The sequence below is a fragment of the Eriocheir sinensis genome, chromosome 3, assembly GCF_024679095.1.
Source record: "Eriocheir sinensis breed Jianghai 21 chromosome 3, ASM2467909v1, whole genome shotgun sequence".
Taxonomy (NCBI): domain Eukaryota; kingdom Metazoa; phylum Arthropoda; class Malacostraca; order Decapoda; family Varunidae; genus Eriocheir; species Eriocheir sinensis.
In genome coordinates, this window is record NC_066511.1 from 11746316 (window position 1) to 11762193 (window position 15878).

General features: G+C 42.3%; 2 protein-coding genes across 5 annotated transcripts in view; one reads left to right on the plus strand and one right to left on the minus strand.

Moving 5' to 3' along the window:
• The window catches only part of LOC127005116 (anaphase-promoting complex subunit 1-like), a 34546-nt gene extending 21016 nt beyond the window's left edge, over window positions 1-13530 (minus strand). The window contains exons 1-4 of one of the 4 annotated variants that reach the window (XM_050873716.1): window positions 10998-13530; window positions 4354-4554; window positions 953-1181; window positions 362-456 (exon numbers count right to left, since the gene is read on the minus strand). In XM_050873716.1, the coding sequence (XP_050729673.1) occupies window positions 362-456; window positions 953-1181; window positions 4354-4515 (486 nt within the window). In that variant the 5' untranslated portion in view covers window positions 4516-4554; window positions 10998-13530. Of the gene's footprint in view, window positions 1-361; window positions 457-952; window positions 1182-4353; window positions 4555-6712; window positions 6988-9750; window positions 9961-10006; window positions 10968-10997 lie in introns of those variants that run through there. The other 3 variants (XM_050873687.1, XM_050873699.1, XM_050873709.1) reach the window with 3 other exon arrangements.
• A 167-nt stretch (window positions 13531-13697) lies between these two features.
• Window positions 13698-15763, plus strand: LOC127005129 (anaphase-promoting complex subunit 1-like). Its single transcript, XM_050873730.1, has 2 exons — window positions 13698-14401; window positions 14898-15763. The coding sequence occupies exons 1-2, from the start codon at window positions 14137-14139 to the stop codon at window positions 15038-15040; spliced, it is 408 nt and encodes a 135-aa protein (XP_050729687.1). The 5' UTR covers window positions 13698-14136; the 3' UTR covers window positions 15041-15763.
• The last annotated feature ends 115 nt before the right edge of the window (window positions 15764-15878 follow it).

Sequence of the window (15878 nt, forward strand, 5' to 3'; positions counted from 1 at the left end):
TCCTCTGTACAATGAACGTGGAAAAACACTCATGAGAATGCGATTAATCTCCTTTTCAGCCTTTGGAAACAGCTGATGTGAGGGATGGAAGCGTCTGAGAATATGGACATATAAGCTGCCTGTTTAGTACCCCCCAAACACCAATACTGTTCTGTAAAAGTCTGCTAATCTGGTTTGCAGGGAATAAGCTTCATGCTGGATAACCACAAATGCTGGACCATTGGATAGGCCTATTGACTGCATGAAGACACTAAAGTTCTATTTCAGGAACCTCAACAGAAGCAAGTCCTATCTCACTGCAAACAACTTCCAACTACTTCCTCAAGGACAAGATCATCTCGTGCCCCTCAGGCCAACTCACCGGGAATGGGAGGGCAACAGAGTAATCATCTCCCTCCTCTGTGACGATGGTTAGGCAGTCATTCTCCACGATGCAGATGCTGGGCAGCGAGTCGCCTGCAGGAAACCAACACGGAAGAGATATAGAACGGCTTGAATCCCTGACTTTTGAACATGACAAGCTGTGAGTAGCCATCGTCAGGGTTACTAGTGATGGATATATAAGGAAGACAAGCACCCAAGTGGCAGATATTGTGGGCATAAAAATTATATTATCAAACAAACATACCAACACTTCTATTAGAATCAACTGATACTATTTTTCTTATAACTACCTTGCATAGACAGAATTAATGATGTGCCAAGAAATATAATGAAAATGACCCACACATCCACTCTCAAAATAATACTTTGGATGTTAAAGCAACTGAGAAGTGGCTTGTCATTTGTTACACACACTTATTAATATTTAAAGATAACAGAGGAGACTACCAAGACACCTCTTCACCTGATATTGACCTCTCTTTTGGCCTCTTGTTCAGAGCAGTGTCCAGCAGGCTTTTTTTATTGTTGTTATCTTTGTTTGGTCAAATAATTAAAGAGCAAAGCCTACCTGTGGGTCCTTGAGGGACAGGTTCTCCCAGCAGGGACGGTTGGTCTGGGTAGGTGTAGAAGGTGGCAAACATGGCGTGTATCACAGCTGAGTCGCAGGTCATGCACTTGACAACCTGCCGGGACCCCACTCGGCCAGCCTGACCTCGGGACCACACCACTCTGGAGCCACTCACGTACAACTCCTCTTCCGTCAGCCCATCCTTGCTGTGCCTGATGTCCCACCATTCCTGGAGAAAGGTTATGGCTGTCAGGCAACTCATCATGCACTGTTTTTGTCGCCCCACCTTTTATTTTTTCTGCTTTATATCCATGTTTAATCATCAAGGGGTTTCTGTTTGGGTCTGTATAATTCTTCTATCCTCCCTTGATGTACCGTACATTGGGGTAAAAGTAAACATATTTGTCAATTTTAGACAAAAGAATGACAATGTATTCTTAACAGCATAGGAAAGTTACAAATATTAATACAACATATTAAAGTATGAATCTTTAGCTACACTGACATCTATTTGACAAGTAGTTTTTGTAATTAGTTTATCCATGAGCAAACCAAATTTAGTAATAAGAATGTAAATTGAAATAGAAGTAAAAGTAAATGTACTTTCATGGATCTCAATGATAATAATAATAATAATAATAATGATAATAATAATAATAATAATAATAATAATAATATTCATTCATTCATTCATCTTTGACGCCTGCTCCTAGGAGCTCCCACCAGGGGATGGCCACGGCAGAAGAGTTTCCATCTCTCTCTATCCAGACACTCCCTCCTTGCCTGCTCAAAGTTTCTCAAGGATCTTTCACCCCTCTCCCTAACGTACTCCTGCACCCTATCCCTCCATTTCACTGGAGGTCATCCTCTAACATTCCCTCCCTCTATCTCACTCACATACACCCTCCTGGTCATCTTAATCTCCTTCACTTACCGGCCAAACCACTCACTTGTCTGTCACTTCTTGTCACTACTCTTCACCCTTCCTCTCCACCAAACCATTTCCAAAACCACATACACACTTTTTCATTCATTTTCTCCTTTTCACACCACTCACACAATAACACTTCTAAACTACTCCAATGCCTCTGAACCTCTGACCCTCTGACCAAGCCCCAAGCCATGGCTTGCATATGTGAGGGTTGTATATATACTGTATTTCTCAAATCCCTCTTCCCTCCCATGCCACATTTGCCATTTCATGATAGTACGTCCCAAACACTCTACCACCTTCTTCCTTGCAATGCCCTTTCTCTTGTCTCTCCTTCTGTACCACCATGCTTACACATAACTAATCCAAGGTACCGGTACTTAAACTCATTAACCTCCTCCATTTCTTCACCATTCAAAATTATTTTGCATACTTTTTCACATTCAATTCCCACTTTATATAGGCATACAAAATCCACAACCTCACTAATAATAATAATAATAATAATAATAATAATAATAATAATAATAATAAGTTTAATGACACCATAGTCATTATAATCACTTCCCAGTTCCTTGCAGACACAGGGCAAGGAGTCATAAATAAGCTCAGTTACTAAGACAAATTATAAACAGTAATGGATACAGTCAAACCTCGGTTTACGAGTGCCTTAGTTAACAAATGTTTTGATTTACGAGCAAAGAAAAATCACAAAACATGCCTTGGTTTACGAGCGGTGACTTGGAATACGAGCATCCTGATTATTGAAGTTTTTTTTATTTTTTTATTTGTGGCCACCTCAAGGGTGGGGACACGGGCTATATGGAAGCTGTCGGGGTCAAATGCGTATGTCCCTCCGAGGAGGGACCACAGGACATTGCCGTGTGATGGCCCATGAATGGGAGGGTAGGATGCCAACAGACCGACTCTATCAGCTGACATCAGCCTAGCCGACCAAGTCGGTCTTTTGATGAGGACTGGCGTGTTTCTTTGTACCAGTCAAAGACGTGAGCGTGGGTTCCCTTTGTTTGCTGCTAGATGAGAGTGCTCAAAGAGGAGAACAACGGGAATAGTCTCAATTAGGAGTGACACCTTGAGCTAAAAAAAATAAGGAAAGCAACATCCCATTCTCCAATACAAAATGAATCCATATTTTAAGGAACTGGTGGCAACCCTAAAATTTCTCTAGCCTGCCATGACTGACAGCCATTGCTGGTGAAGGCAGGAGGAAGGGGGAGGAATGTCACAACACAATGTAGTTTACATTATTTCAGGATGACACTTGACAAGCTTAATTTTATGGTCTGGTTTTGTGGTTCACTGAAAAAGGCGCTCACTACAGTTGTATAATGTTGAATTTTATCTGCTGAACCATTCAGACAAACCAATATGGAACAAATGGCATTTTAAGGAAAGTGTGGCAGGTTGGCAACCCTAATCTCAGTCCGTGTTGTAAACTCGTAGATATAATATCTGTGTAGTCGTGTCTGATTGCATTTGTGCTTTTGAGTGCGTTGTTTGTGATTTAGCGTTGTCCCCGGGAAAGATGGTTAAAAGGGATGGTGCTACAAATAAGAAAACAGGAGCAGCAGATACTATGCTCGCAACAGGAACAGGGTGCGAGCCTCAGCGGCTTGCATGCCCTCCTGGACATGACTGACTCCCGTTCACCCTCCATCTCGGACGATACGTCAGGTTATCTACATGTTGGTGGTCAAACATAGTTTCAGTGCCTTGAGAATAGGGAAGTTCTGCGGCTGCTAAACCCCGGTGCAAAGCCTACACCTCCAGTGCAATTAGCAGTAGCAGGATTTCCGTAACAAACATAACACAATGATTTGTGCTTTATATTATTTTTTATTGCAATTAGTTAGAAAAATTACTTTAATTCTGGACAAAATAACATGTAAAATGATTTTTATATAAATATTTCTTTGAGATATGGAACACATTAATGGGATTTACATTACTTTCAGTGAGGAAATTCGATTTGGTTTAAGAGTGTTTTGGTATGCAAGCAAAATTCCGGAACGAATTAAACTTGTAAACAGAGGTATGACTATATATGAAAAGAAAAAAAATCATGACAGAAAAGACAGCCTTATAACGTGACCCCAACTGGTGTCTGGATCCCAGCAAATGACAATAACTGTATCACTGACAATGAAAACTGTTTCTGAGCACACCCAACTCTGGAGTTTCCTGTGGTTTTGGGTTCAAAAGGGTGTGATTCTATATTTTGCTCACTATGACATTTATTCTTCCTTAAAAGCCTCTTCTGTCCTACTGTCAACTGCCTGTTCTCCTGTAGAGGTGTTCTTTGCATACTGAGCTGGGCCAGACACTGATATGATTAAGCGACTGTCATTGCCACTCAGGATTTGTTATATGTACTGATGTCTGCTGTAAAGTGAGGATTCTGCAGACTTTGTCCATCATCTACTAATACTTTCTTTACATGCTGACATACCTTAGAGCTGTTGATGGACACTGTGTCGAGCTGCCTGAGGAGGTCGATGTGTGGGGGCACCTGGCTGGGCCGTGGAGGGGGCAGGCCAACCTCCCCCGGGTGGTGCTCCAAGTACTCCCGCCCAAAAGGCACAAAGTCCTGGGCGTCCCCACACGAGATCATGATGCTGGCTTCATCTAACTCATCCAGATTTGAGGACACCTGGAGGTACACAAGAACACTTAACCTTTCTTACCAAAGTGGGGTCTAAGACTCTCCGTCTCATCAACTCCCCTCCTCTTACTGACAGTCTTCTACCTCTTAAATTCCGCCACAATGTTGCATCCTTATCTATCTTCAGTAAAATTCAAGTGTTTCCCCATAGTCTCCCCTCTCCCCAAAAACAAGCTTGGGGACCTGTGGGAATGTGGGGTTTCAAGTGGGGGACATGAAATCAATCGCAATCGCTCAGTTTTTTAGTTGGGGGCGGAGGAAGAAAAATACCCTAGATCTAGGGAAATTCCCTACATTTAGGGATTTTTCTCCTCCCACCTCCACTAAAATAAGTGTTTGTGATGAATTTAGTGTTCCCCATATGGAAATTACACATTCCCACTGGACCCCAAGCTTGTTTTGGGAGAGAAGCGTAGTGAACCCACATGCCGATGCTCACCTCACCGGTCTGGTGTGGCGCCAGTGGCCAGCTGCGTCCACATAAACCGCCTACACCGCACTCACGCCCTCTTGTTAGCACCAGCTTGTGTAGCTTGTCACCTCATTGCAAGGTTTCTGTCCTGCTAGTAGAGTCCGTGGCAACAAACACGTATCTTCATTGTTTATCAATGACACAAGCAAAACCACTAGCTACCTGTGATCCGTCCAGTGCCGCGCCCTAGAAACTATTGCGGGTTCTGCTGCAAGTGCAGGCTCTCGAACCTCCTGCCCGAGCTGTTCGAACACGTGAATCCTGACTAACTTGCTTTGGAACCAACCACCAACAACCAAACACGATAACACTCCATGTATGTACCTACACGGAGCATCGCTATTGGCTGAATACAACTTAGACGTGTTCTCAGCAAAGATTTTTGGGTACTTGAGAATAACACAAACCAACTAACAAACATTAGAGAATAATTAATAACCTCAATTCAAATGGAAAATTTTTGAACACAAGTAACCTGTGTTCAAACCTGCTTCACACATTCGTGATACAAGTAAGTGAATACATAGTCGTATATGACATGGTTGCAAGATTTTTATGATGGAAATTACTTTTTTTTTTACAGCAAAGGAGACAGTTCAAGGGCATAAAAAAGGAAACGATACTGAAGAAAAAGCCCACTACTTACTGCTCCTAAAAAGAGTACAGAGAAGTGGCTGAAAGAGAGGTCAATTTCGGGAGGAGAGGTGTCATGATACCCTCCTCTTGAAAGAGTTCAAGTTGTAGGCAGGAGGAAATACAGATGAAGGAAGGTTGTTCCAGAGTTTACCAGCGTGAGGGATGAAAGAGTGAAGATTCTAGTTAACTCTTGCATAAGGGGTTTGGACAGTATAGGTATGAGCTTGAGTAGAAAGTCGTGCGTGGCGAGGCCATGGGAGTGGAGTAGGCATGCAGTTAGCAAGTTCAGAGAGCAGTCAGCATGAAAATATCGATAGAAGATAGAAAGAGAGGCAACATGGCGGCGGAATTTAAGAGGTAGAAGACTATCAGTAAGAGGAGAGCCGATGAGACGAAGAGCCTTAGACTCCACTCTGTCCAGAAGAGCTGTGTGAGTGGAGCCCCCCCACATGTGAGATCCATACTCCATACGAGGGCGGAGAAGGCCCCTGTATATGGATAGCAATTGTACGGGGAGAAGAACTGGCGGGGACGATACAGAACGCCCAGCCTCGAGGAAGCTGATTTAGTGAGAGATGTGAAGTTTCCAATTAAGATTTTGAGTTAAGGATAGACCGAAGATATTTGTTAATTGTTAAAAAAAGTCTCAGGCACAATGATAAATTTGGCAAGGATTCTCCAAAGTCCCATTTGACAATAAACTTTAGGAACTGCAAGACTGTCCATGTATACACTTCTTCAGTTGTGAGTTTTGCAGCCTTCAGGTGTCTTTGGAGTTGAACGATCTCCACCTTGACCTCATCTTCAGAAATTTCATCAAAAATCTTGGTCATACTTGAAATGCTCTCCTATAGTTGTTGCTCATTTGCAGAGAGCAAATTGTGTGGCCTGGGGGGGGGCATCTTCTTATATGACCCCAACACCCTTTCCCTTATCTATGTCACTGAATGTAGCCATTAGACTTGAGCCTGTATCATGGCACCCCCCGTGGCGGACCGCCCCGCCCTTACTCCTTACTATGCCACTGTTCATAAGTACCTTAACACATATCTTGCGGCTGGCAGCAACCCCACTGCCACGATGTTGCGATGATTTTGAATGTGAATATCTCCAGTTTGCCGGTAGCCACCGGACAGAGAAGAGGTGGACGTTATGCTGGCGGCTTGTAGAGCGTAATTGCACCTGGTAGAAAGCCTGACCCACATGGGGGCAGGCCGCAACAATACAATGTTTTATGAATCTGTTGCGGCCTGACCCATTTGGGGGCAGGCCATCAAGATGGCTTTTCTGTGCATATATATGAATATAAGCTACTGTATATGATTTGTAATTACAACTGTTCAAATAATTGCCCTACAATACAGTAAATTAACCAATTTTACATGTATTTTCTTACTGGTAATGGAACCCATCAATTTGTCTACCGCGAAGAAGGCAAAGAGTGTCATTCCAGAGTATGGCTCAGGTGATGAAGATTCTTGTGGTGAATCCTACAGTCCATCTTCACAGTATGACTCCTCATTGAACGAAGGATGGAAAATTGCAGCAAAAAGAGCAAAGAAAGTGACAAGCTTTTGTGTTGGCTGTGAGGGTAATCCATTCATGTGCCTGGAATGCTTCAGTGTGAAACATCATGGCTAATATCATACAAAGGGAGAACAATGAACTCAAAATATGGGAATGCACATCTTTTGTTTATTCATTATGTGTTCCAAGCCAAGGATAGTTATTTGTCGTGAACAGGAAGAATAATTTTCTCTTTTTTTTTAATGTGATATGTTTTTGGGGTCGATATTTATACTCTATGATGGAAAACTAAAGGGGATATTTGAGAAAAATTCAATTTTCAACCACTCAAGTTAAAAGAAGAAGAATTAAATGTAATTTACCATATTTCATAATAGTCTCAATTCAAGGTAAAATTGAAATGGTTTAATGGTCAATAAATTATATTCTTTTTATTGTTTATCTTTCTTTAATGCCTTATCCATAGTAAGAGAATCTTTAATACAAAAAAAATATTAATAGGTGCATCCTATATTGGATAATTAGGAGGATAGTAATTAACATCAAAATGACCACTGGTGGGTCAGGTCGCCACAAGGGAATGAACCACCTGACCCACTGGTGGGTCAGGTTGCATGGAATGTGTTAATAGTGGCTTTCAAGAAAAGGTAGGCAAATCATGTTTAACAAATAGGGCAAATTAATGGGAAGTAACCCAAAAAGTGGCGTGCAGCCTGGAAAGTAGCCCAATACGCTATACTCTTTGCCCAATCTAGCAACACTCATACGTACGTGTAGGAGAAACCATAAAGTCCCTAATCTAACACAACAAAACCTAAACTAGACTATTGTAGGTAATTCTTTACAAGAGGTCTGCCTCCCCTCTCTAAAATGGGGAAAATTTCCTACTCCCAAAAGTTTATGGAAACTTCTCGTCCAGTGCTGCATATTTCCGACAGCTCACATCGTATGTCAAATATATTCAAACTACTCCAACCTAACTTTACATAACCTAACCTCAACTCCCCTTCTAACGAGGGGGCTTCGCCCCCCTCTGCTAAGGAGACTGAGTGAAATTGCTTGGTTTCTGTACGTGGCCAAAAATTCCTCAAATATATTTAAACTACTCCAACCTAACTTTACATAACCTTCTAACAGGGGGGCTTCGCCCCTCTTGAACCCCCTTTGGAGACTGAGTGAAATTGTATTGTTTTCGTACATGGTAAAAAAATCCCTGAATGTATGGAATTGCCCTACATCTAGGTAAATGTAAGGAATTTCCCTACATCTACGGTATTTTTTTAACCCATAACTCAAAAACTATGCATTTGCGATAAACAATGAAGATACACTGTGTTTGGTGCCATGTAATGTGTATATTATAACATAATGTGAATGTGTGAATGTATGTCGTATCGCCATGGCCCAGTGGCGCCAGGACGTTACACACAGACGCTGCGTTGTTGTTAGGCACAGCCTCGTCAAAGGTGTTAATGTAGCTGTGACCAAATTGATTTCAGCTGTGGAGGAGTCATGCACAAGAGTCACGCACACCTCTGAGCAGTACTCTGCTTTCGCCCCCCGCCTGCTATCTTCTGCTGGCTTCTCTTGGTACAGGAGCGGCCAGCGGGCAGCATGCTTGCTGAATCAACACCATTCCCACGGCAAGGAGCACCTCCTAAGCACAACGTAGCATCTGTGTGTAACGTCCTGGCGCCACTGGGCCATGGCGATACGACATACATTCACATTATGTTATAATATACACATTACAGCCACGGACTCTACTAGCGGGACAGAAACCTTGCAATAAGGTGACAAGCTACCCAAACTGGTGCTAGCGAGAGGGCAGTTTATGTGGACGCAGCTGGCCGCTGGCGCCACGCCAGACCAGTGAGGTGAGCGTCGTTTTGTGGGTTCACTATGCTTCTCTCCCAACACAAGCTTGGCCTCCAGTGGGAATGCATGGTTTCCATATGGGGAACACTAAATTCGTCACAAACACTTATTCTAGTGGTCGTGGGAGGAAAAAAAATCCCTAATTGCAGGGAATTTCCCTAGATCTATGGTATTTTTTCCTCCCCTCCCCCCCCCACACACACACTAAAAAAAATATGCGATTGCGATGGATTTCATGTCCCCCACCCGAAACCCCGCATTCCCACAGGTCCCCAAGCTTGTTTTGGGGATTAGGGGGGATTATGGGCAAACACTAGAATTTTACCAAAAATACAAAAAAAAGTGCAACCTGGCATGACCCCTATCTATGACAAAAGACCACACTGTACGGGTTAAGGGTGTGGTACCGTACGTTACATTAGGATAAAAATGTTAGGTAAAGTTAGTCTTGATAATTGGTTTGCTGCTACACTCCAGGCTAGTTTATAGTTGACACAGTGGTGGTGAGCTGCAGTTTTAGGCCACTTTGAATAGTCAGTGTCTCGGAATTAGAGCGCTGAGGCCTCATGCATGATCACTCCAGAATCATGGCAAACAAAAACTTCTTTTGAGCTGTAACGCTTTGTATCGCTTCTTAGGTCCCCTTCTCAACACTTCTATACTTCACTTACCAGCCGGGGGCTTCGTGGTGCAGTGGTTAGCACACTCGGCTCACAATCGGAGTGGAAAAATCTGGGGGGCTTTTCCGATACTCTACGCCCCTGTCCACCCAGCAGTGAATGGATACCAGGTATTAATCGGGGGTTGTGTCCCGTCTCCTGGGGTATGTTCCCTTTTCCTATAATTCCTTTCCCCTCTTGTCTCTCTCCGGCATACGACCACAGATGTTGCGCCGACTAAACGAAATTTTCTCACTTTTTCACTTACCAGCCAAAAATTTTCTTGCTAGCGTCAAGCGTGTGGGGGGGAAAAGGCGCGCCAATGCCTCGGTGGTGTTTGTGTCTTTTCAACGGGACGCTAATCCTGTCACACCTGCTGCTCATAGTTTTTCCTCGTTCCTGAGAAATGTGAGGATGAAACTGTTTTATTCCTATTATTTTTTTTACGTCTATGCCTATAGCCCCGGTAGGCTTGCTTGAGGGGCCTGGATGGTATTCGGCCCCAGCCCGTCATGGCGCAGGAAAGTGTTTATAGTGGCGCCATCTTCTCTTGGCTCATGCTGCCCCCCGGAACTCCTTCTTGATTCACTTGACGGTTTCATCTAGAGTCCGGGTTGATTGGTGGTCTTCAGGACAGCATGTGGGTAGTTTTAAGCCACTCGGCGGTGACTGAAAAATCCGAGGTGGTAGCGTGAGGATTCGAACTCGCGTCGTCCATCACGTGGTGAATGTGGGCCAGCACGCTACCACTTCAGCCACCGCCTACCCAACTTGTTGCTTGTTGTTGTTTTGTGTCGTCATTTTTTGTGGGTACTGGGTTCTCACTAATCACTGGCTCAAAGATCAACGGGACGGAGATGAGCACAAGGCAACGTGTAGCCCACAGAGTTATATACTAGACTCACTAGAGGCTTCAACTAATCAACTCCAATCTCATTGTAATATTTGGTGTAAGGAACTTATATTTTGTGTAAATATACCACTGTTTAAAACAACTCAATTAGTATATATTGCTTTCATTACCATATAAACATACTTGATGTTTAATAATTTGGAAGGTTTAATGATATGTATTAACATCATATGTGGACTTTCTGAAGAAAACCCTATTCTACCCTTGAAAATAAATATGTTATATCCAATATTGCTATTTACTCATCAAAATTGGATTCCTTGGCCCCCCAAACTCTATCCTTAACACAAAATTAGGACTATGTTGAGTAGTACAAAAGTTGCAGCGAATTACACAATATACCTACCGGATATTTTGGCCGCCATCTTGAATTGTGAAAATGCCAAGCGAGGGTAATCGTTACACCCGACGGATTCTTGATCTACAAGGCCTAAACTACTGAAAAATGCAAAAAAACGATTGTTACAAAAAATTTCCAGGTTCGACCTCTGTTCCACCGGACTAGTCAGGATTTTTCCCGCTGACAAGGAGCAGTTACTGTCCCCCTTGGGTACGGGGGATGGGAGTGTGGTGTCTGAAGGTCCCGGCAGGTTGTTAAGCGCATGACCTGCGACTCAGCTGTGATACACGCCATGGTTATGGAAATCCTGCTACTGCTAATTGCACTGGAGGTGTAGGCTTTGCACCGGGGTTTAGCAGCCGCAGAACTTCCCTATTCTCAAGGCACTGAAACTACGTTTGACCACCAACATGTAGATAACCTCACGTATCGTCCGAGATGGAGGGTGAACGGGAGTCAGTCATGTCCAGGAGGGCATGCAAGCCGCTGAGGCTCGCACCCTGTTCCTGTTGCGAGCATAGTATCTGCTGCTCCTGTTTTCTTATTTGTAGCTCCATCCCTTTTAACCATCATTCCCGGGGACAACGTTAAATCACAAACAACGCACTCAAAAGCACAAATGCAATCAGACACGACTACACAGATATTATCTCTTCGAGTTTACAACACGGACTGAGATTAGGGTTGCCAACCTGCCACACTTTCCTTAAAATGCCATTTGTTCCATATTGGTTTGTCTGAATGGTTCAGCAGATAAAATTCAACATTATACAACTGTAGTGAGCGCCTTTTTCAGTGAACCACAAAACCAGACCATAAAATTAAGCTTGTCAAGTGTCATCCTGAAATAATGTAAACTACATTGTGTTGTAACATTCCTCCCCCTTCCTCCTGCCTTCACCAGCAATGGCTGTCAGTCATGGCAGGCTAGAGAAATTTTAGGGTTGCCACCAGTTCCTTAAAATATGGATTCGTTCTGTATTGGAGAATGGGATGTTGCTTTCCTTATTTTTTTTAGCTCAAGGTGTCAATCCTAATTGAGACTATTCCCATTGTTCTCCTCTTTGAGCACTCTCATCTAGCAGCAAACAAAGGGAACCCACGCTCACGTCTTTGACTGGTACAAAGAAACACGCCAGTCCTCATCAAAAGACCGACTTGGTCGGCTAGGCTGATGTCAGCTGATAGAGTCGGTCTATCGGCATCCTACCCTCCCATTCATGGGCCATCACGCGGCAATATCCTGTGGTCCCTCCTCGGAGGGACGTACGCATTTGACCCCGACAGCTTCCATATAGCCCGTGTCCCCACCCTTGAGGTGGCCACAAATAAAAAAATAAAAAAAAAACTTCAATAATCAGGATGCTCGTATTCCAAGTCACCGCTCGTAAACCAAGGCATGTTTTGTGATTTTTCTTTGCTCGTAAATCAAAACATTTGTTAACTAAGGCACTCGTAAACCGAGGTTTGACTGTATCCATTACTGTTTATAATTCGTCTTAGTAACTGAGCTTATTTATGACTCCTTGCCATGTGTCTGCAAGGAACTGGGAAGTGATTATAATGACTATGGTGTCATTAAACTTATTATTATTATTATTATTATTATTATTATTATTATTATTATTATTATTATTATTATTATTATTATTATTATTATTATTATTATTATTATTAGTGAGGTTGTGGATTTTGTATGCCTATATAAAGTGGGAATTGAATTTGAAAAAGTATGCAAAATAATTTTGAATGGTGAAGAAATGGAGGAGGTTAATGAGTTTAAGTACCGGTACCTTGGATTAGTTATGTGTAAGCATGGTGGTACAGAAGGAGAGACAAGAGAAAGGGCATTGCAAGGAAGAAAGGTGGTAGAGTGTTTGGGACGTACTATCATGAATGGCAGAAATGTGAGCATGGAGGTAAAGAGGGATTTGAGAAATACAGTAATAGTACCAACCCTCACATATGCAAGCGAAACATGGGCTTGGAATGAAAGTCAGAGGTCTAGAGTGCAGGCAGTGGAAATGAGTTATTTGAGGAGTGCATGTGGTGTGAGTAGAAGGGATGGAATGAGTAATGAAAGTGTGTATGAGTGTTTTGGAATGTGTCACGTTGGTGAAGGGAAGTGTGGAGTAGTGGAAGAAGTGAAGTGACAGACTTTAAAGTGGTTTGGCCACGTGGAGCGAATGAAGGAGATTAAGATGACCAGGAGGGTGTATGTGAGTGAGATAGAGGGAGGGAATGTTAGAGGATGACCTCCAGTGAAATGGAGGGATAGGGTGCAGGAGTACGTTAGGGAGAGGGGTGAAAGATCCTTGAGAAACCTTGAGCAGGCAAGGAGGGAGTGTCTGGATAGAGAGAGATGGAAACTCTTCTGCCGTGGCCATCCCCTGGTGGGAGCTCCTAGGAGCAGGCGTCAAAGATGAATGAATGAATGAATATTATTATTATTATTATTATTATTATTATTATTATTATTATTATTATTATTATTATTATTATTATTATTATCATTATTATTATTATTATTATTATTATTATTATTATTATTATTATTATTATTATTATTATTATTATTATTATTATTATTATTATTATTATTATTATTATTATTATTATTATTATTATTATTATTATTATTATTATTATTATTATTATTCTTATTATTATTATTATTATTATTATTATTATTATTATTATTATTATTATTATTATTATTATTATTATTATTATTATTATTATTATTATTATTATTATTATCATTATCATTATTATTATTATTATTATTATCATTGAGATCCATGAAAGTACATTTACTTTTACTTCTATTTCAATTTACATTCTTATTACTAAATTTGGTTTGCTCATGGATAAACTAATTACAAAAACTACTTGTCAAATAGATGTCAGTGTAGCTAAAGATTCATACTTTAATATGTTGTATTAATATTTGTAACTTTCCTATGCTGTTAAGAATACATTGTCATTCTTTTGTCTAAAATTGACAAATTTGTTTACTTTTACCCCAATGTACGGTACATCAAGGGAGGATAGAAGAATTATACAGACCCAAACAGAAACCCCTTGATGATTAAACATGAATATAAAGCAGAAAAAATAAAAGGTGGGGCGACAAAAACAGTGCATGATGAGTTGCCTGACAGCCATAACCTTTCTCCAGGAATGGTGGGACATCAGGCACAGCAAGGATGGGCTGACGGAAGAGGAGTTGTACGTGAGTGGCTCCAGAGTGGTGTGGTCCCGAGGTCAGGCTGGCCGAGTGGGGTCCCGGCAGGTTGTCAAGTGCATGACCTGCGACTCAGCTGTGATACACGCCATGTTTGCCACCTTCTACACCTACCCAGACCAACCGTCCCTGCTGGGAGAACCTGTCCCTCAAGGACCCACAGGTAGGCTTTGCTCTTTAATTATTTGACCAAACAAAGATAACAACAATAAAAAAAGCCTGCTGGACACTGCTCCGAACAAGAGGCCAAAAGAGAGGTCAGTATCAGGTGAAGAGGTGTCTTGGTAGTCTCCTCTGTTATCTTTAAATATTAATAAGTGTGTGTAACAAATGACAAGCCACTTCTCAGTTGCTTTAACATCCAAAGTATTATTTTGAGAGTGGATGTGTGGATCATTTTCATTATATTTCTTGGCACATCATTAATTCTGTCTATGCAAGGTAGTTATAAGAAAAATAGTATCAGTTCATCCTAATAGAAGTGTTGGTATGTTTGTTTGATAATATAATTTTTATGCCCACAATATCTGCCACTTGGGTGCTTGTCTTCCTTATATATCCATCACTAGTAACCCTGACGATGGCTACTCACAGCATGTCATGTTCAAAAGTCAGGGATTCAAGCCGTTCTATATCTCTTCCGTGTTGGTTTCCTGCAGGCGACTCGCTGCCCAGCATCTGCATCGTGGAGAATGACTGCCTAACCATCGTCACAGAGGAGGGAGATGATTACTCTGTTGCCCTCCCATTCCCGGTGAGTTGGCCTGAGGGGCATGAGATGATCTTGTCCTTGAGGAAGTAGTTGGAAGTTGTTTGCAGTGAGATAGGACTTGCTTCTGTTGAGGTTCCTGAAATAGAACTTTAGTGTCTTCATGCAGTCAATAGGCCTATCCAGTGATCCAGCATTTGTGGTTATCCAGCATGAAGCTTATTCCCTGCAAACCAGATTAGCAGACTTTTACAGAACAGTATTGGTGTTTGGGGGGTACTAAACAGGCAGCTTATATGTCCATATTCTCAGACGCTTCCATCCCTCACATCAGCTGTTTCCAAAGGCTGAAAAGGAGATTAATCGCATTCTCATGAGTGTTTTTCCACGTTCATTGTACAGAGGAAGAGTCAGACTACCACCAGGGTCATGACACTACCCCAGGAAAGGCCCACAACTCCTGCGAAAGCCTTGTCAATCGTGCGAGCTTGGGCGCCGAAATGTTTAGTAATATGACCGAGTGTTTTATGCTGGGTCACTTACTTCATTGTTTCGTGGGTGTTTGGAGGCTATTGACCAGGAAGCTATTAGGGTCCACACTCCTCCTCCCTACCTACTTTGTGTCGTATAATATAATAATTTAAGTTGCGTTTTCTGCCAGGTGAGGCAAGTGTGGGATTCTGCTGGAGCAGTGGTTAAAGCTCTGTGCTGTCACGCTCCGGCGTGGCCACCGGAGGTTCGAGCCCCGACAGGTCAGGATTTTCCCGCTGATAAGGAGCAGTTACTGTCCCCCTTGGGCACGGGGAATGGGGCGTGTCGTGTCTGAAGGTTCCGGCAGTACCAAGAAATTGACCATAATGAGTCTCTAATCGGAAATACTTGTTGGCGATGACGAGTCTAGCTCGTGATCAGGCCGTGGTGAACTATACAC